Here is a 20,694-nt window from a genome sequence, read left to right on the forward strand (position 1 = left end):
CCACCATTCAAGTGCAGATTTGGCTATTGCCAAATACCTGCTCAGCCATGGCACTTTGGGCTTCTGAGCTCTGCTCCCACCTGTGTCACCTGGCTGGGTGACATCAAAGGAAAACATCTCCCTCAGAACTGGGTCAGACATTCAAAAAGCAGAACCTGCTGCCTGATCCCCACACCCTGCCTCGGAACCACCCTGGTGAGAGGGTTCTGCCTGAGCACCACAACTCAGCCCCTCCAGTCAGCTCTGCAAACCAAACTGAGCTAGAAAGGCAAATCAGATGCCAAAGAACGGGTTTTTTTAAATAAAGCACTATTTTACCATTCATATTTGTCTGAACGCTGATTTTCTACCTCACCCTAAGGATAAGAGAACATTGGAATTAATTTTGTTCTCACCCCACAAATCTCCAAATCAATCACAATGTGGGGATTCCTGTCCAGCCTCACTCCAAGAGACAAGGACCAGAGCTCTGTGACTCCAGCCTGGCAGTCTCCCAGTGCTGTCCCTGAGCATCCCAGGGGGTGATTCCCCCTCAGGACACCCTTTCCAGCAGGAATACCGGGTCTGGCTGTCCTGGGGACACCCCAGTGGCACCTGGCTGGGGCAGAGCAGCCCAGAGTGCCCAAGGCAGGGAGGCTGGTCCTTGGGATGACCCTAGGGAAGCAGAAGCTGGCACAGCTGGAAGAGGCACAGCTGGCTGTCAGTGCTGGCTTTATTAAACCAGAGCTCTGTCTTTGCAAAGCCATCGCTGTGAGTACACAGGTGGGCTCAGCTCCTCCAAGTGCTGCCACCACACATTTCCACTGATTCCTGACATTCCAGGAGAATCCATGTCCTTTCCCACACAGCTAACTCTTGGAGCTGACCAATCAACCCCCCCTGCTCCCTCCCAGCATTCCAGCTCTGAGATAACTCCCCTGCTCAAACCTTGCCCTTGCTCATTCCACAGCCAATCTGCTCCGCACCTCCAACTTTCTCTGCTCTCTTTTCCAAAGGATCAGAATTTAAAAGCTGCAGTCCCCTAGATTTGGTGTGACAGCAGGAGCAAGCAAGAGGACAGAAAATGTTGCTAAAAGCAAGTTCATTAATCATAAATAAACTACTTGGGAGATGCTTTTCCAAGGCAAAATCCATCCTGGGAATGGGAATGCAAACTGGATTTCCTGGGACAGACCCTAGGTGAGCCACTATGAACCTCAGTGGTTTCATTTCCATGTGGTTTTCAGCACATTGTTTTTAAAAGAGCATGAAAATAAACCTTTATTTCAGTTAACACCCACCAATATTAAAGATAAATGTTCACAGTTTTAGTTCTTGACACAAATGGACTGAAAGAGGTGAATTCACATCTGGCAGAACAGCAGAAGGACCAATCTTAAGTTACAAGCTGTGTTGAAAATCACTCTAGGTGCCATTTGGGAATGCTCTAGAGCAGGAAAAAGGAAAATCCAGCCAGCAAAATCACCTGGGTGGCAACTGGAACAGCAGTTTGGATCCAGGAGGGGCTGTGTTCCAGGGAAAGCTCTGCTCCACCTGTTTGGGTGTTATAAGGCTGTCCCCAAGGCTGGAAGGGCAGCACATCCCACCAGACAATGGGAGAAGGAACAGCTCTGCTCCTGCAACACTCAGAGCAGAGTCAGCAGAGGAGAACCAAGGGATTCTCCCACCCTCTGGTGGAAAACCTGCCTGGGGCTGGAGATCCAGGTGAGGGAACTGATCCATGGTACTCACAGTGGGTCCCAACTGGAGCTCTCGTGGAGAACAGCTCAGGAAAGGCAAAGGCAGCTGCTAACACCCCAGCTGAGCAGGCTGCTATTCCACATTCCAAGGTCTCCAACACTTCCTGCCTGTCCTGCACAGTTTTTACAAAAATAGGGGGTTACCTTTAGTTTTCTACCTACCTACAAAACTACCAACATGCTCTAATGGCCAAAGAGGAAAACAAGAAATAAAATGGGAGAGTTGTTCCTATTCTCCTACCAAATGCTGATAAAACCCCTACAAAATCCCCTATTAGCCATTCACTCAACTCCTTTTGTGTATTAAAGGGATACACAGGGAAGAAATGGAACTGATGGTGCATTTCAAGGGGGGAGAAGGAATTTCTTACAATCATTCTCTGGAAAAACTTTCCTTGGTGATGTCCCAAGCAGATCCTGAGCACTGCACTGAGCCAGAGCTGCATTTGGATGGGGAGGTGAAGTGTTGAGGTTCTGGGGTGGATTTTTGGTGTCCCATGCACAGATTGCCATTGTTCAAGCCCAAAACCATGAGCCCCAACTCCCTCCTGAGCCAGCCCAGCTCCCTCCTGGGAACACCTGGAGCAGAGCTGGGAATGCCTCAGGTACTGCTGCACCTGGGTGCCAATCCCACAGCCCACCTGGGAGAGCCACAGCTGCCACCTTCCCCCCACTCCCAGCTCCAACAATTCCCCCAATCTCATGGAATCCCAGCTCCAAGGACAGGAAATTCCCTCTATTTCAGGGTATCCCAGCTCCAATAACAGGAATTTCCCCAATCTCAGGGTATCCTCTCAAACAAAAAGCAAAGGTCATTTAAAAACTCTTTTTTTTTTTTTTTTTTTTTTTGCCAAAAAAGCATCTTGTTCTGTTGAAGGGAAGGAAGAGGAAATAAAGGTCCAGAGGGGGAGTGCAAGGTGGGATACAGGAATTTTAAAAACCTGGTTTTCAGACCAGTTACCCATTGCTGGGTCCATACACAGGTATTGAATCATAAACCAATGTGCTTTGAATCTTGATTTCAAGTATCTACTTTCAATTTTCTAGAAAGATTTTGTGTAAACAAACTACCCAACAGAGATGAAAATATGACTGGTTTTCCATGTTGGAAGTGAAGCATTGAAAGTTAAGTACTCCAGGAGTTCATTCCATTCAGCACTAACAGCCTGCCAAATTAATGTTCCACAGATTCCATGGGCTGAGAAAAATCTGCCAAAGAGGAATTAAGGAAACTGAAGTAGTGTGTAATAATTAAAACCTAGTTTCGAGTTTGGGGTGGGGGGAAAGGGGAAAGTCTAAAATGCTGACTTTAAATTAAAAAAAAATGAACACAAATGAAGGGAAAGCTTTTAACTGGTACACACTGTTCACACCTATATTTCAAGTTTGGAAACGCATATTTTCAAGCAGCAATACAAAAAAGTATCCATGAAGAATGCATAATCTCTGAAAAAATTATGAAAACATCCCTGCTACCATTACATTTCTAAATACAAAACTTGACTACCATATTTTGTTGCTTCTGTGTAGCGAGAGAAGTTCATTTTCAAAACAGATAAAATTCAGTCTTTAGGTGTGAATGGTATGAATGACAGTCTCTTTTTTTTTTTTTTTTTGTTTTGTTTTTTTCAATTTCTTAGTTGTTTTAGGATCCTTAAGCATGCAAGCCTCGGAGAGGAAGGCCCGACGAGGGCAGGGTTGGCTTTATGACATCCAGTTTAGGACAGAGCTGGGAAAGCCTCTGGGTCATCTACGTCAGGAGCAGAAGCACTTGACTGAAAGAGAAACATCACACAGTTATTGCCTGCAGGCAGAGGTGGCAGCACCTTGGGGATGGAGCAATCGCTACAAAAACAACCCTTTTTTTAATTTATTCCAAGTATTACAAAGCCTTCTATACTGTTTTTTTTTTTAATCCAAGCTATCTGGAGAGGAACTGTAGGCAAATGGATGTTTGCACATCATTATAACACAATTCTCTTTTTAAAGAGATCTTAGAATGGTCTGGGTTGGAAGGGACCTTAAAGACCATGGAATTCCAATCTCCTGCCATGGGTTGATCTTTCCCTGTGGACAATCCTTACTGAGGGACACAACTGAAAAGGCCCTTTCTGGAGCACAAATTAAGTTTTTCACGTTTAATTTTCCCCACTCAGAAACCAGGTGTTGATTAAAGTAATTTTTTGTGCCAAATTTTTAGCCCTAAAATTTCATGCATTAGCCAAGGATCTCCTCAGTAGTTTTCTGAAAGACTCTGCACCACATCTAAAAACCAGAGCAGAAATAAGGAATTTCATACTCTTGGTCTTTGGAGAAGAATAGGAAGATAGTGTAACTTTTTGTCATGGTATTAATTTATCAAGAAATATATTTAAAATGAGAGTTGCATCAACACCTGTAGCTGCAGAGTCTCTGCCTTGTCTAAGACTCCACAGGCCACAAACCAGAATTAAAAAGTAACTTAAGCCACAGGCTCAGCATGTCCAGTTGTTCAGCACACAAGAACAGGAACAGCCAAAAAAAGGAGGGGAGTTTTGGTCCCTGATCCCAGGGAATGCTCATGCAGAGCTCACCCACCTGGTTGGGCGTGTGGATCACATCAAACTCCTTGACCAACTGCAAGGAAACAAAAGCAACACAAAGTCAGGTGCAGGAAAGCCTGGAACTACTTTATGGCAGCATTCTTGAAGAGTATTAGTGAAACAACTCAGACCAAACCATCACTGCTTAATTTCAATTCCTTAAAATATTCTGATACTGTTGTCAGGAGAGAGCTTCCCAACTAATAAACTAAAATTTGTGAAGTCTGTGTCTGCCAGAAGGGACAAAACCAAGCAAATCTGTGTGAAGGAAACCACAGCACACAGACTGAGCCCATTTTCCAACCAGTAACAATTTGAGTGATGCCTTTAAGGCAAGTAAGTGATTCACAATAAATCAAATTGTCACTGTAGCTACACTGCAGTGCCTCAACTTCACATATTGTCTCCCAAACCCCAATGAGTATTTTTTCAGGGTATTTATTCCCCTCGTGCCTTAGCACCAAGGAAGGGAAAAACATCACTGGAGGTTAGAGAAAAACCAGGAAGAGCCCTGTTTCCAGCTGGGAAATGTGAATTCCTCAGGTTCAAGATGTGACATGCAGCTGTACAAGCAGTCCCTCACCCCCAGCAGGTCACAATGCACACAGAGTGTCCTGGCTGTGGCTGAAAATAACCAGCACTTGTGGCTCTGCTCGGGCACCACCTCAGGCAGCTCATGGTACATTCAGACCTGTCCATGCTGGAAAGCCGTTCCTCAGGTTCAGACACAAATCCACCCTCCCTTGTTTGTGTTTGGTGACAGCACTGCTCAAACCTTTTGCGCTGACAGCCTGGTTTAAAATCAGCTTTGCACAGAAGGATTTTCACTTGGGTTTAAAACATGCTGCTGGCTGATAGAGCATTTTCCCCGGGGAAAAGGAAGATGGCAGCAGGAGGGGAAAAGGAGGATGCCAGCGGGACGGGAAGGGGGAAGGTGCCAGCGGGACGGGAAGGTGCCAGCGGGACGGGAAGGGGGAAGGTGCCAGCGGGACGGGAAGGGGGAAGGTGCCAGCGGGACGGGAAGGGGGAAGGTGCCAGCGGGACGGGAAGGTGCCAGCGGGACGGGAAGGGGGAAGGTGCCAGCGGGACGGGAAGGTGCCAGCGGGACGGGAAGGTGCCAGCGGGACGGGGAGTGAGGGCCGTGTCCCGGGGTGGGCGCTGCTCACCTTGTCGGTCCTGCCCCCACGGCTGGCCCTGCCCCCGCGGCCCCGGCCGCCCCTGCCCCCTCTGCCGCCGCGCCCGGGGCGGCCCAGGTCTCCAAAGTTGATCTCCAGCTGGGATGTGATGTCGTTGGCCGGCTTGCGGAAGTGGTGATCCATGACCGAGTCCTCAGCGTGAGCCTGCAACCAGCACATCTCCATCAGCCAGGGAACAGCAGCAAATCCCCTCCTGGGCACTGCAGCTGGGCTCTGCCAGGCACAGCCCCTGCCCACACAGCCCCATCACCCACTCCCGGTTTTCCCCTTGGAATTTCTTAGCAACCAAAGTATTTTGCCTTTGCAAAATAATTCATGAGCTCACACAATCACTGAGGTTGGAAAAGTCCTCCAGGATTGAGTCCAACCTGTGCCCAATCCCCATTTTGTCACCAGCCCACATCCAGTCCTTCCCTGGACACACCCAGGGATGGGCACTCCAAACCTCCCTGGACAGCTCCTTCCAATGCCTGACCTTTCCTTTTCCAAGGAGAAATCCTTCCCAAAATTCCACCACAGCAACATGTCCTTAATCCCAGACCAGACTGACTATTACCAAGCCAGTACACAATCTCATGTTGTAGCAACTCCCATTTTGTGTCCTGGTTCCACCACTTCCTTCCATTCTTTTTCCACTCTTGGTCACCCACCCTGATTTTTCTCCCTGAGCATTTACACTTTTTTTATTTCAGCCCTTGATAAATATTTAAGGCTGGGGATCTGCTGAGAATCCCTCACTGCTCTGCACTCACTGTAACAGCAAATGAGGCACAGAAAGCTCAAATACAAGGAGCTGAGGGAGCTAAAACACAACCAGTCTCAGCAGTGACACTGGAAAATGTGGATCTCGGCACTTCTGCCAGGATATTCCCTTACTGGTTTGTTCCCAGTGCATTTGGTGGAAAGCTGAGCCTGGAGGAGCAAGAGATGCTCCCAGGAGTTACCCACAGCAGCAAACTTGGAAAATTTCAGTTACTCACTGAACCCACCAGGTGTTTTTAAAGCAGTTATTTCTCCTATTTTACACAAATAAAATTTCCACGTGCAAGGCAGTTTTTGGCATCCAGGATAATACAAAGAATGTAAAACCCTGCCTATCACAGCTCAGCTGTGGTGTTTTGCAAACTTGACAACATCCAACACGTTCCTCCCCTCCAAGCCCCAGCTCCTGGCACAGCACTCATCAACTCCCTGCTTTTCCTACACAAATGCCACGTGCAGGCTCAAGCTTCCCAACTCCAATTGACTCCTCTGCTGTAGTTACACAACACTCGGACTTTCAAAGGCAACACATTGTGCAATTAAGCCCTGTGATCTTTAATTACCATTTGTGGAGCCTTCACAAGGCTGCCAGGGGATGGAGAGGTCTGGAGCCAAAGCTGCTGCCAGGGATTCCATGGGTGCTTCCCAATATCTCATCTATCCCTGCCATTCCCCCTTGTCCTCTCCCTCCATCCCAATTTGATCCAAAATATCCCTTCCATGCTGCTTTATTTCCAACACATTCCACTGGGATGTATCCCACAGAACAGCTGGTCCCTACTTCACTACTCCTCATTTCATTCTTCCTTCCCCTGGAAATCTCTTTGCCTAACTTAGAAGTTTGTCTCAACAAAGGAAAGTATTCCACACCTCAGCCTGGCATGGCACTGCTCAAACCTAACACCACCACTGTAAAACACTACACCACCTTAGAGATGCTCCAAATTCCTTTCTTACTATTTCATTTTTTATCACTGCAGGGTACTGAGATTCTATTTCCAACTACTGCTAGCCATGTGGTAATTCCTTTTCCTGGGATTACAAGGAGTGGTGGGATCAGTGGATTTGTGCAGTATTTTTGTGCATTTCCATCCCCTATGCTGTTTTTATTTAAAAACAAATCACTAGTTTACTAAAAATCATTTTGATTTTGGTGTAACCACTGAACCAACCAATTGCAAATTCCCTACGTAACCTGATGATTCCTCTATATAAAGTAATTAAAGGTCACTTAAAACTCCAACAAAAGACTTGGCACATTGTCCTCAGCCTCTTCCATCACTGGGGTGATAAGTCAGACATCCTGAACAAGTTGCTTATCCTGAAAAATCTGGAGAAACATTAAATTTCTGATCACTTCTTGAAGGCAGTGCTGCCCTTAAGAGTCTTGGGGAAGGCTGTCAAAAATTAGGAACAAACTACCAAGAGAGCCAAAGCAGACAATGAGAGATGGAAAAACAGCAGCAACAAAAAAAAAAACCTCATGATAGAAGCTCTTATGGTAAGGTTTGAAACCAGCAGGATGAGGAGCAAGGGGACCAAAACCATGCTGGGTGCTGGGTGGTGCACAGTGAGACAACAGGCACGGACAGAAAAGCTCCATGATCAGTAACACTCTTTCTTTTGGGGAGTTTTCAATATCCAAACGCTCCCTGCCAAAGGGGCTGATGCTCACACCAGGCATCAGCAGTGACACAGAAAGGATCAGTACCTCATGTGAATCCAGCAGACTCCCCTGCATTTCTGTCATCGCCTTTGTCTGGTGACAGTTGTGTGTCCACGCCAAATGACAAAGGGAACAAAGGGAGAAAACAAAAGGGAGAAATGAGACTCAACTACATACAGGAACAACAGGTAATCAGGTCACAGGAGCTGCTGGTACAGATGGCACTGAGCACATGGAGCAGCACAGGGAGCAGCTGTGCACGCAGCCAGAGACAGCACGGGATGGAGGTGCCAAGGGTGGAGACAAGAGAAAGCTCAGATGGACACCAAAACAAGGCTCAGATGGATGGACACCAAAAACCAGCTCAGACGGACACCAAAAACCAGCTCAGATGGACACCAAAAACCAGCTCAGACAGACACCAAAAACCAGCTCAGACGGACACCAAAAACCAGCTCAGACGGACACCAAAAACCAGCTCAGACGGATGGACATCAATAAAAAGCTCAGGAGGACACCAAAGAGAAAGCTCAGGTGGATGGAAACCAACAAAAAGCTCAGGTGGATGGACACCAGAAGGCTGCCCAGAAGCTGCAGGAAGGCCTGGCAGAGACCACACATGCAGGCTGGTCTCCAGCATGGCCACACGTCAGGCACAGAGATGGAAGAGCTGGGATGTTTGAATCACTGCTCATGGAAATCCTCCTGCAGAGTCCTCATTCAAGAGTCATTGCTCCCAACTCTGAGGAGATGAATCATTCTTTTCCAAAATACATTTCCTAATCTCCCAGTGCAAGCTCCTCTAAGGAAGGATTGGATCAGTGAGGAGGTTTGAAGAGGCACAGCAGGGACAGTGTTCTACTGGGTATCAGTTTTTCCAGGAGCCCTGGATTCCATTTTTGGGATGAATTTCAAGATCTGTCAACAATATAACTCATTCCTGGTTTTTTTTGGTAGGAACTGAAGACTCAAGGCACTAAATCAGCTGGAGAGAAAAAGAGGAACTCTGTGCTATGGCATAACCCTTGTCCTGGGAAGAGGCTCCTTGGAGCAGGGCTGCTGCTGGCCCTGGATATCAGATTAAAGCAGCAAGAACCTGAGACAGAACTGAGTTAATTCTATCAGTACCTGCAGAGTAAAGGGGAACACAGGACAGACCTCAGGCAGGGCTGAGCGTTTCAGCCCTCAGCCAGGAGGAAAAGGAGGACAGCTCCTTCCCAAGGATGAGCAGCAGCAGATCCTCATTCTCCCTTTTCCTCAACTCCTGGGGCATCTCCAAGGAGTTTCCAAGCTACAGGAATGCAGGTGCTCATCACAACACCTCAGATTTCTGAGAGATTATTGGGGCACACAGGGTTTTTCAGCCATAAGAGTATAGACTTGGGGCTAAAACCAGAATTTACCTATAAACCAAATCACTTCCACACATCATCTCCTTCTTACCAATAAGAATCAGAGAAACCTTAATTTCTTGACTCCTAGGTGCATCCAAGAGAACAAAGAGAGGAAACAGGAGGTGATTGGTGGTTTTTTAAAACATGTTGCCTTCTAAAGCTGCTCACAAAGGAGCTGCAGTGGAAGCTTTCCTAAGGCCTGCATTATAGAGCTATTCTCCTATAATCCTGAGAGCAAATCCCCACACTGCTTCCCATGGGATCAGGGAACAATGAAGAAGGGAGATGGGGAGACACATCTGCTGGCTGGACAATAAAGCAGGCTAAAGGCAGCTCAATTTGAAGGCACATTTGTTAATACCTCACTTTCGTGCTTACGCAGCAAGAGGCTGTTACCTTCTTATGTGATGGTGCTAAAAATATCCAACTTGTTTATTTGAGAAGTTCACCTCTTAAATAGAACAATCTACTAATTATGTCAGGTCTTCATGGCAGTAATTTGATTATTCACAGTTTTTCTTCAGATTTTTTAATTGTTTTTTTTTGCTTGGTTGTTTTGTTAGGTTGGTTGTTGTTTTTTGGTTTTTTAAGTTAACTGATTCAGTTTTCAAATGGAAAATACAGTCTGGCTTTTTCTAGCCTCTAAATTTCTCACAAGTAGCATCACCTTTACTATCAAATAGGCTCATATATTAAAAAAAGTGCTCTCAAATGAGTAAATGTCAAATAAATCTGATTCAGAGAGACTGAGGGAATTTGAAGAACTCCAGGTTTAGTAAATCTTAGTAAAGCACATAAATACTTCTGTTTAACACATTCTTTCAGCACACAGCAGCATTAAATGTAACTCACATTCCCTTTTCTACCCGAGCCAGAGAAAGCAGCATTTAGTGAACACTTCAGAGGAGACACAGCCATGCAATCACTCCAAGAACTGTCCCACACAGCAAGGGAACAGCCTGGTCTGTCACCAAGTCAGCCTCACTGGGAGCTCAACAGAGCAGAAATGGAACTTTCACTGAACTCTGAGCAGTGCCCCCCACCCTGTATTACATCCCAGCTCCCAGCAGAAAAATTGGCAAGGTGTGAAAAAGCAGGAGTACATTTTAGAGAGCAAACAGAGTATTACACACTATCCAGCCACTTCAAAGGACTCAGCACCATCAGTATACAAAGTTGCTGCCACCAATCTCTTAAGTGAGCTACTTAACATATTACAGAGTGCTAAAAACAAAGATTAGAACCAAAGATTAGCACAGCCCTGCATTACAAAACAAGAGCACTTCCCTCCCTGGTGCATCTCCCCTTGCCACTCTTGGAACAGAATAATGAACATTATGCAATGCCTGAAATGAGAAACTACAAGTTTAAAACAATTCTACAGCAGCTAAGCTGAGTGTCACTGGAGCACATAAATCATTCCAACTGCCTTCCCAAGAGCTTGTCTGTGTCACAGCACTAAGTGAGGAGACACCCACACCACCAATTTCAGATGCACAGTTGGGTTTAAGGTCTCTGAGGCATGACCAGTCTTCCTTCAAGCTGGCATCACTTAGCAGGCACCATGAACCTGTGTACTGCAGAGCAGATGCTAAATAACACAAGCTGCCTTTTTTAGGAAGCAGACTTGACAACATTCCCCTGAAACTCTCACCAAGAGGCAATTCTTACAAAGCTAAGGGCACAGCTCAGCTCCTGAAACCAACCACAGTCAGAATAGCCACTTGTGCTACTGCAGCAGTTCAATGCTGCTACTTCCAACAACATGTCAGCATCTCCCAAAATGGAGCTTCCACTCCAAAAAATGCTCATCAACAGCAAAACCTTCACAAGGTGGAGGCTCAGAGTATGGAAAGGCACTTTACCTCCTCGCTCTTTGACTTGTGGAGCACAAATCCTTTTTTCCATTGCCCATCAGCTCCCTCGTTTGGTTTGCGGATGTTGAACTCGACTTTTGCACGATCCTTGCTTTGAATGGCTTTCCACTCATCCAGGGTCATCTCCTTGGGGCCTTCCTCCTTCACTTCCTCAACCTCGTTCTCCCTGTGGTCAATTCAGGCAGGTCATGGTCACAACTGAGCATTTACACTCCGGATACAATTCCAAACCCATTTGCTGGCTGGTACCAGGGTCTAAATTGAACTTTGCCAAGGATTTAGCAGTTAAGGGGTGAAAATATGAACACCTGCATCCATCACAGGAAAATTCATCTCCTTTAGAGGGAGTGCCAAAAAAATTACACTCAGCCACCTCTGAGCACAGCAAACTGTTAAAATTAAAATTGACCCATGCCATCAAATATCCACATTACTGTCAATTTTATTTCCAAATCTGAAAGCCCAGCTTCTAGCATGACTTGTTTGGAGCTCCTTCCCCCCTTTTTGAAATCCATCTTTATTCATAAACATTCAAGTCAAGGCAGTAAGAACTCATTCTTCCCACAGCTTTCAAGCTTTTTAGTATTTTAAAAACCAGAATTTAAGCAGCTTTGCTCCAGTTTGCTTCCTTTGTTGAATCAAAAACAAATATTCAAACAAATTCTACTTCCAGCTAATTTGAAAAAGTAACTGCACACACGTTATTTGTGAGATACAGCATATCTCCCTAGTGCCAAAGGCTATTTTTAAGTAAAACACACAACCACTGTGCTCAATAACAGATCATATTCCAGCTACTGGAAGCCTCTGGTCATTGTTCAGTGTGTTTATGCAACTGAATTTCTGATTTATAGGAAACCAATGCTGTGTATGTGCAGCAAAAAGATCATGCAAGCCTCAATTTCAAAGGTCTTCATTTGGCAGCCATTAATTTTGAACAACAATGCAAAGGTTTTACATCAAAATAACTGTATTTGAACTTTTTCTAACTGTGTAGGAGAAAATGATTTTTGACATGGGATGTAATCAGAATTTGTTTTGTTCGAGCCAAAGTTTGTTTTACTGCAGTAAAACATGCTACAGTTCTGCTGAAACACTGAGAGCAAAGATCCACATAACACCAGACAATTAAAAAGTTACCCATGTGGAGATGCTTTTTTTATATAGAGGAACTTTTCAGCAAGGCAACCAAGCCATGACAAACACCTTAGGAATCATCAGGAACAAGTACTTCAAAATTCTGTTCGCCAGTTTTTGAGTCCTCTACAAAGCCCACTCCTCATTAAAATACAACATTAGTCACACTAGGCTACCATAAAATTTTGTATTGTATTTTTACATCAACTCAGTATCAGTAAGGCTCCTTCTGCTTCTCTGGTTACTCTTTCATTCATGCAGTCCCTGGTTCCTCCTGTAACAGTGTCCAAGTGAGATGGGAAGAGACCCAGGTAACTTTGGAAACTGCCTGGACAATGAAAGATACAACTTTTCTCCTACAGCTCAGTCACACAGTCTCCAAGGCTGTTCAGGAAAATTGAGTTTAGAAAGTTGCCTTCCACTGGCATTTCTGTCCCATTTGCTTGGTGCTGCTACCTAGTCTGAGCACAGACACTTTTGGATTTGGAATCTGAAGCTGCAATCTCAAGATCCAGAGTCTATCAGAAATTATTATTAATAAATAAATAAATGTGAAAGAGCCTGCAGGACTCCAAGGAATGGTTAAAAGACAACAATTTTCAGACACAAGGTTTTTAGGGAGACTCATTCAGCAGCACTGTGGATGATCTACTGATAACATGAGTTTGACCAAACAAATGTGGAATAAATAGCAGAGGTTAAAGGGAATGGAGCAGCACCTCTGAGGTAACCCAGGAGCCTGGAGAGAGTGGTACTCACTTGTTTTCAGAATCAGCAGGCGGATGCTCCTCTCCCTCCGGCGTTTCCTCAGTCACAGCTGACTGATCCAATTCACTGCAATTACATAACGGTGGGAGTTGGGCCTTTTTACAACTTCATCCCTCTTTAAAGCTACGTAAGATTAACAATCAAGATCTACTGTGGATTTACTGTTTCAGTAAGGATTGGTGCTCTCTCTAGCTTTTAAACTCTATGCTTTTCACTTAACTAATGGTTTTCCCCAATGCTTCCTACTACCCCTCCTGAAAGGCTCCCACTGTCCCTTCCAACACGAAATGGATTTGGGCATTAAAAATAGATCTCAATGGGACAGCTGAATTTTTGTATTACAAAATGTGCATTTATCCTGATCAAAATTTACTAAAAGTAGAACAGTTTCATTTTAACCAAGAATTGTTACCAAACCAGCACAAGACCTCCCAAACTTCCCCAAAACTCTGGCTGAACAGTGAAGCTATTCTTATGCTACAAGAAATCGCTGGGGTTTTAAACTCTGCAGAAGCGTGGCAAAAACCATGGAGATCAAAGGCAAAAATGCAGCTAAATCTGGGTGTTCTGCAAGCCATAATTAGGGCTGATTAACATAGTGCTAATGGTTTTCTGAGCAGTGACAGTATACTAACGTTAGCTCGTCTTTGACAGTTCCCCAGTTGTGTGATCCGCTGCCACCGCGCTTGTCCTCGTGCTTTAGGCCGCTGAAATGTGAATGTGAAACAGAACTAACAAAACTGAGTTAACATTATAGTGTCCAGACACAGAAATTCAAAAGATCAATTTTAAACGGGGGGCAGGGAGGTAAAGGAGAGCCACGAGGGACAGGAAAAGGCAAAGACTCACGATCTATCGCTGCCACTGTGTCTGTCAAATTCCCGTTTGCCACGAGAGTCAAAGCCGTCGCCTCGGCCCATCCCGCGCCCCCGGCCACGGCCCCGGCCCAGGCCGCCACGTCCACGCATGGGCCGGTCCAGGATGGGTCTGCACGGAACACACACAGGTCAGGATCCACCCCAAAAACACACAGCGTCTCATGCTCTTGTCCTCTCTGAGGATTTTAATTACTTGGTTTTGCTTTGATTATTACTGTCTGGAAGCTGGGTCAAGTGATCGGCCTCCAAAAATGTACAGCGTGCTTCATGGTCCTTGTCATCCCTGAGAACTTTATCTACTTGTTTTTCCTTTGAGAATTTGTTTGTAGCTGGGTTCAGGCTCTAATTCCAGATAAGTCACTCCTCCATCCCTGGAAGTGTCCCAGGCCAGGTTGGAAGGGCTTGGAGTGACCTGGGATAGTGGAAGGTGCCCCTGCCCATGGTGTCCCTTTAAGGTCCCTTCCCACCCAAACCATTCTGCGGTTCCATGATTTTAGAATCTGGAAACAAATACTCAGGACTGTTGTTTGTTTGTGTCTTCTGGCATTAATTCCAAAATTTAATCTCTGTATTCTGTTACATAATTAACTGATGTTAAAATTTCAACTAAATTCACTTTTATCCAACTTACTTTTAAAAGGATTTTAACTTTGACAACTGAAACATTAATATTTGAACATTACTCAAATTCTGGCTGCCTCCAATACTCAAGACAGTTTAAATTTCACATAGATCTAAGATGGCTTCACCACTTCCAGGTCTGAAGCCCCTGCAGCCAGGGTGCAAACACCTACATGGACAAACTTTTGCTGGCTTTAAGTCAGCTGTGCAAATTAAAGCCACAGCTGTAACAGCAAACAAATCTCATCCTGCAGGAAACAGCTATGTTTGGGCTCCCTTCCTGAGCTATCTGCTGTAGATGTAGAGAAATATGGTGAATATCCTGATTTAAACCATAATTCAGTTACACCTATCACCCTGTTCATGCGTATCACTCCCAGCCTATAACTTAAGTTTGCAAACAAAACCATGGCAAAGGGAAGTGTTATCACTTGCACGGCAGGAATTCAATCTTGATTCAATCAGCTTCTTTACCTGAGCAGCAGAAGGCAGGACAGCCTGCCTGTCAGAGCTAGGAAAGCTGTTAATGAGCAAGACAAACTCTTACTTATCCACGGAGAACTCTCCTCCGTCGCCCTTCTCCTCGGCGGGTTTCTCGAAGCGGCGTTCGCGGGGAGGCCGTCGCTCGGGTCTCCTGTCGATGGGTTTGCCCTCGCCCTGCTGCTGCTGCTGCTGCTGCTGGTCAGGCCTCCTGCCAATCCTCCTTATCCCTGCAACATCAGGCCACACACATCAACGGAATGTGCAGTGCTGGGGACAGATACCAGCCCCATTTGCCCGGGAAGAGAAGTTTTACTGCTGCATTAACTGAGCAGCCCCACTCCCACCTGACTCTTCTCAGTCCCTGTTTTACCCAGGATTTCAAACTGGGTTTGACTGAGAACTTAGGTAATCCCTAATGAAACAACAGGGTCAACTTTCAAACAAAGATGAAGGTAAGCAGGATTTTATTACTGTTTTTTTCCACTGAAAGGTGCTTTTCATGTAAAACAAGTGGGTTTCATTTGAAGAACAGCCAAACAAAGCGAGCATCACCTCACTGGCCCTAACACCAGTCAATGCTGTGCTCCCTAGGACAGTCATCCTGTGCTGCTCTAACAGCTGGACCCCATGGTCTTGGAGGTGCTTTCCAACCTGAATGATCCTGTGATTCTGTTCTTGGAAACTCTTCTGGGCAGCAGTGCCACCACCTGTCCTGGAGAGGTGTCACCTGCAGGTGCTGGTCAGTGACTAACCCAGCTCCTCACCCACATGGATCCTCCCAGCCCAACATTCCCTGACAAAGATTCTCCTTCTGGTGCACTCCTCAAAATAGCTGAGAATCCACAGTGCCACCGAGCTGCCCAGCCTTCTTCCTCCCTGCCTAGGCCTCCTAAAAGGGTTTTTATTGCAAATAAAAACCTCCCGTGGGCATTCTCTTCTCTACCAAGCCCTCTCAAAGATCTAACACAGTTTTCTTTTGCACTCATGTGAAAGGCCTTGTTTACTCTTCTTTAAAAGATGAGGACAAACACATTTCTTACACCGTTTTCTTGCCAAAGCCCCGGCTCCAAAATTAACAAACCAGCTTTTAAATTCAAAGCTGACTTTTAATTATTTTTTAAAGAATCGAGTTCCTGCCTAGCAAGCAATGTCAAATTTGGGTGGGGCCACAGAAGTTGCAGTTGTAATGATATCCAAGCCAACACGCCCAGATGAACAATGCCTCCCTCACCTTCCAAGCCGTGTTTAACATGAAGTTTGCATGGCACACGGAGCTCCCCAAGCATTCCCGACCCCCGGGGAAGCAAGGGTTAAAGCCAGCGGGCTGCACTGGGAGAAGGGCTCTCCAGTGGGGACCGGCATTCCCCGGGAGCAGGAGAAGCAGGGAGAGGAGCAGGCATGCTGCAGAACTGGAATGGAACAGCCACGGCTTTTGAATTTTTCGAGTTCAACGCCCTGCGCTCAGAAAAACCCGGCTCCTGCTGAAGCCTAACCCAAAATACGAGTTATTTCTCAGCATCGCCAAGCTTTGAACTGCTAATTCAGCAGGCAAATCACTTGCAGCCTTATGGAGCAGTGGAATAGCTTAAAATACATTCGCACAGGAAACAAACCCTGGCATCGAGCACCTTTATGATGCCAGAACTGCAAAAACAGCCACGCACAAAAATAGACATTTTCAAACTCGACTTTGTTTACCACACTGCTACAACAGCAGCTCCGACTTTCTCTGTTTCACTACCACAACAAACCACGAAAATAGTTATTTTTCACATTGCTCTTGAAAACAAGCTGTGAAAATCGGAAGAGGGGCTGCCCAAAGCCCTCCTCCTGTGGTGCCGAGGACTCTGCGGTGTCCCAGGTGTACCTCGTGGGGCAATCCTGCACCCCGCTAAGGCTTCCAGAGGACACTGGCTTGGCTTACTGGGACTCCAGAAAAACCATTGCATCCCTCACACAGAAAACACTCCTAACCTTACTGAGCACCAGATCCACAAGGAAAGAGTATTTCTAACATCGCTTCTAAATTCGTCTTCTCACAAGGTGCTTTCGAATATTTACAACACCCACTTTCCAAAACGAACAACATAGTAGAATTATTTCTTTCTTTAACAGCATAAACCAGTGGAGAATTAGAACCACTTTGTAACATAAATGGGGAAGCACTAAGATGCTCTCACGTAGCATCGTGCTCTGTGAAAAGCCTGCTGAAATTGCACTTAACCTGTTATTTATTCCCTTGCTCCCACGTCACCTGCTGCCACCACGCTCCGATGGGGTTTTTTTCCAAGGATTCCTTGGAGCCCGAGCTGTGACCCACCTGCCGAGCGCTGGAGTCTGGGCGCGGTGGAGCCGCTGCCCGCACGGGACGCCATGTGCCCACATCCCTCCCTGTCCATGTGGGGCCCGGCCTCCCAGCTCCCAAAGCGTGTTCTTCAGGCTCTTTGTGCTTTAATTTCCTTTTCCCAAAGTTTTTCATGTAAGATGTCGTGAAAATTTAGAGAAACTAAGAACTCGTGCAAGTGATTATTTAAATATAGATGAAAACAAGAAGATGGCTATCAACGCTGTTCCCCTAGAAAATGACCCAAACGGATCTTGGGAAGCCCAGGAACTTCCAGATATCCCGTAAAATCCATCGGAGCCCATGAACCACGAGTGAAGTTCAGGATACAGGGGTGGAAGGGGGTTGAAGCAACCAGGCCTAGTGTAAGGTGTCCCTGCCCATGGCATGGGGTGAACGAGAAGGGCCTTTCCAACCCGAACCACTCCAGGATTCCATGTGCCGGTTTAAATGGGATATCGGAAAGGAATTCTTCCCTGGGAGGGTGGGCAGGCCCTGGTACAGGGTGCCCAGAGCAGCTGTGGCTGCCCCGGGATCCGTGGAAGCGCCCAAGGCCAGGCTGGACGCGGCTCGGAGCAGCCTGGGCCAGTGGAAGGTGCCCTGTGGCAGGGATGGACCGGGATGGCCTCTCACATCCCTTCCAACGCGAGCCACCCCGCGACTCCCCTCACGGCTGGCCTTTCCCATTCCGCGTTGCCCCTCTCCCTCCCGCGGGCACCGAGGCAGCCCCGGCCGCCCCGCACGCCCGACTCCATTTTGCGCGGGCCGAGCCGCGGGACACGTGGGGCCGGCCGAGCCCGGAGCCGCCGCCGCCGGCCCCGCGGGCGCCCCGGGCGGGCTCCCCGGGCGGGCTCCGCCATGCGCGGCCCCACGTGCGGCTCGGCCCTGCCCCGGCCCCCTCCGTGCGGCCCGGCCGACCCTCCCCGCCGACCCCCCGGCCCGCTCACCCTCCTTCCGCAGCGGCGCTCCGGGCTGGCCCCCGCCATCCTCCCGGCGGTCCCCGCCGGCGAAGGGCGGCAGCGGGTTCTTGCGCTCCTTCTGCGACTCCCTGCGCAGCTGCTTGGCCGCGCTGCCCGCGCCGCCGCCCGCCTGGCCTGCTCCGCCAGCCCCGCCAGAGGAGCCGCTCTGGGCGCCCGCCGGGCCGCGGGCCCCGCCGCCCGCTTGGCTCCCGCCGCCGCCGCCGCCGCTCTCCTTCCTCCGGCTCTCCGCCGCGCGCAACACCTCGAAGGGGTCGGACTCGTCATCGAAGAGCTGATCGAAGCGGTTGGTGACGACGCACCCGAAGCCCTCCTGCAGGTGTCCGGGCATGATGGGCCCCCGTCGGCGGGATCCTGCGCGGATGCTACCGGGCCCCCCGCGCCCTGCTCGCTGCCGCACAAGATGGCGGGCCCTGAGGAGATGCGCTTCTCTTCCGGCGCGGCCACATCCGGGCACCCCCACGGGGCGGGCGCTGCAGCGCCGCCAGCGGCCGCGCCGCGAACTGCGCGCGCATTGTGTGAGGCGGGCGCGGGGTTTCCCGCCGTGGGCTCTACCATCGGGGAGAACGGGGGGGAACGGGTCGACGGGGGAGGCGGCGGGGGCGCGGGGCGGGGCTCCGCCTCGCCCCGCGTCCCCCCCCGCCTCCCCCGTCGACCCCCGCGCCTCGCTCGCCGATGGTACCTCCCTCGTGAGGGGTCCCTCAGAAATAAAACCTAAATAAAGCGGAATTTAAAGATTTGGCGTTATTAACTAATAAATGTTGATTTCCAGGCCTTGATCTGAAAGTTATGATAAGATTTGCCGCTTTCGTGGGCATTTCTGCTCGTCTAATTAGCGGACGAGGGTAGCAGGTAGTGTGAAGTGGAGGTGGTAGATGTTTGTGGTATTAATACATATTAGCTGTATTAATACATATTAATATATTACATATATTAATACATACATGTTATCAATATAGAAATATACAGTATAAATAAATACCGTGTATTTCTACATATAACAATATGTAATGTATAGTATATTATAGTATCTATGGTAATGTATCATATGTAATAACAATCCATCATGCATAATTCATAACATGCAATGCACACTTGATGTTAATATTAACATAATAACTATTGTATATTAATAGTAACATATCGATGTAATTATAGATCAGCATACCACTATTATAATATTGATATATTATAATATGTATATAGTAGTATCTGATTATAACCAAAAAGCATTATATCAAGAAATCAATATAAAACATAATATATAAAAAACCATAATAAAGAGGCACATATTTGACTTGTCCTTCAAAACACAATTTGATTGCTCACAGTTTATATCTCTAAGTCATCAGAACACTTTGGCGCTTTGTCATAAAATAAACTTTGTGCCTCAGCAAGGATGTTATTTCCAATATTTGCTTTGCCTGCTCCAAGAAGCTTGAAATAATTGCCTTAAAAATTAATTTAATTGCATTTGTTCGGTTATTGGATGTGTATTGCTCATAAATTCAAGACTCAACACTAACTGGTTTGGAAAACTGCAAAGTTTAGTTTCTTAAAATTGGCGTTTGGAAAATGCCAAAGCTTGGGGGTTTGAGTTCAATTTCTTCAGATAAATGAAAATTTTTTTTTGTTTCATGGATTGTTCTTCATTATATATTATGTATTATGTTTCCCTACAGTTCCTCAGCTCCCCGTGCTCACTTTTGGGGAGGTTTTTGAGGAATCTCCTCCTGCGGTGACTCTGAGGGGGATTGCAGCAGCTCCCCCCCTTCTGGGATATGAATAATCCCCATAAATTACACCCTAAGGACGGAACACGTTCTCCCAAAGCCTTTTAGGGATGAATCAGAGGGCACCACGCAGCACCTAATGGAAAGGACATTCCCAGGAAAAGCCTGGGCTCCCCATGAGGCACGTGGCACCACACGCACATTTTAGGGACAAAACAGCAACAATTCCCGCTCAGATCCTGACGTGCTCCTGCCAGATGGCACCGGCAGCTTTATGGGAGGGGATTTGCTCAGGAAACGGGCTCCGAGGGCTGGGATTTGCAGCTCCAAGGGGAGGCAGAGCATCTGCCTTTTGTTGCTTTCCAAGGGGCTCCCCTGTGCTGCTGATATTTGCTCAGTGCCCCACAATTTTCCAATGTAAAATGTTTGGGGTGACACTTTGGGTTAAACACACACCAAACAGGACTAGGGGAATGGTTTCCCGCTCCCAGGTGGGATACTGGGGAGGAATTCCTGTTTTTGAGGGTGGGCAGGCCC

General features: G+C 47.2%; 1 protein-coding gene across 4 annotated transcripts; it reads right to left on the minus strand.

The window, feature by feature from the left end:
- Nucleotides 1-3,307: 3,307 nt before the first annotated feature.
- On the minus strand, nucleotides 3,308-18,871 carry SERBP1 (SERPINE1 mRNA binding protein 1). Of its 4 annotated transcripts, none has more exons than XM_058808521.1 (10): nucleotides 18,395-18,871; nucleotides 15,168-15,330; nucleotides 13,971-14,108; nucleotides 13,757-13,828; nucleotides 13,113-13,187; nucleotides 11,205-11,382; nucleotides 7,991-8,038; nucleotides 5,488-5,661; nucleotides 4,317-4,355; nucleotides 3,308-3,514 (listed from the first exon to the last, which is right to left on the minus strand). In XM_058808521.1, the coding sequence occupies exons 1-10, from the start codon at nucleotides 18,753-18,755 to the stop codon at nucleotides 3,458-3,460; spliced, it is 1,305 nt and encodes a 434-aa protein (XP_058664504.1). In that variant the 5' UTR covers nucleotides 18,756-18,871; the 3' UTR covers nucleotides 3,308-3,457. The 4 variants fall into 4 exon arrangements, with proteins under 4 accessions (XP_058664504.1, XP_058664503.1, XP_058664506.1 ...); XM_058808520.1 differs by having other exon boundaries at nucleotides 13,757-13,852; XM_058808523.1 differs by lacking the exon at nucleotides 7,991-8,038.
- Between the last annotated feature and the right edge of the window lie 1,823 nt (nucleotides 18,872-20,694).

The sequence above is a fragment of the Ammospiza caudacuta genome, chromosome 7 (genome assembly GCF_027887145.1).
Source record: "Ammospiza caudacuta isolate bAmmCau1 chromosome 7, bAmmCau1.pri, whole genome shotgun sequence".
In the NCBI taxonomy this organism is placed as follows: Eukaryota; Metazoa; Chordata; class Aves; order Passeriformes; family Passerellidae; genus Ammospiza; species Ammospiza caudacuta.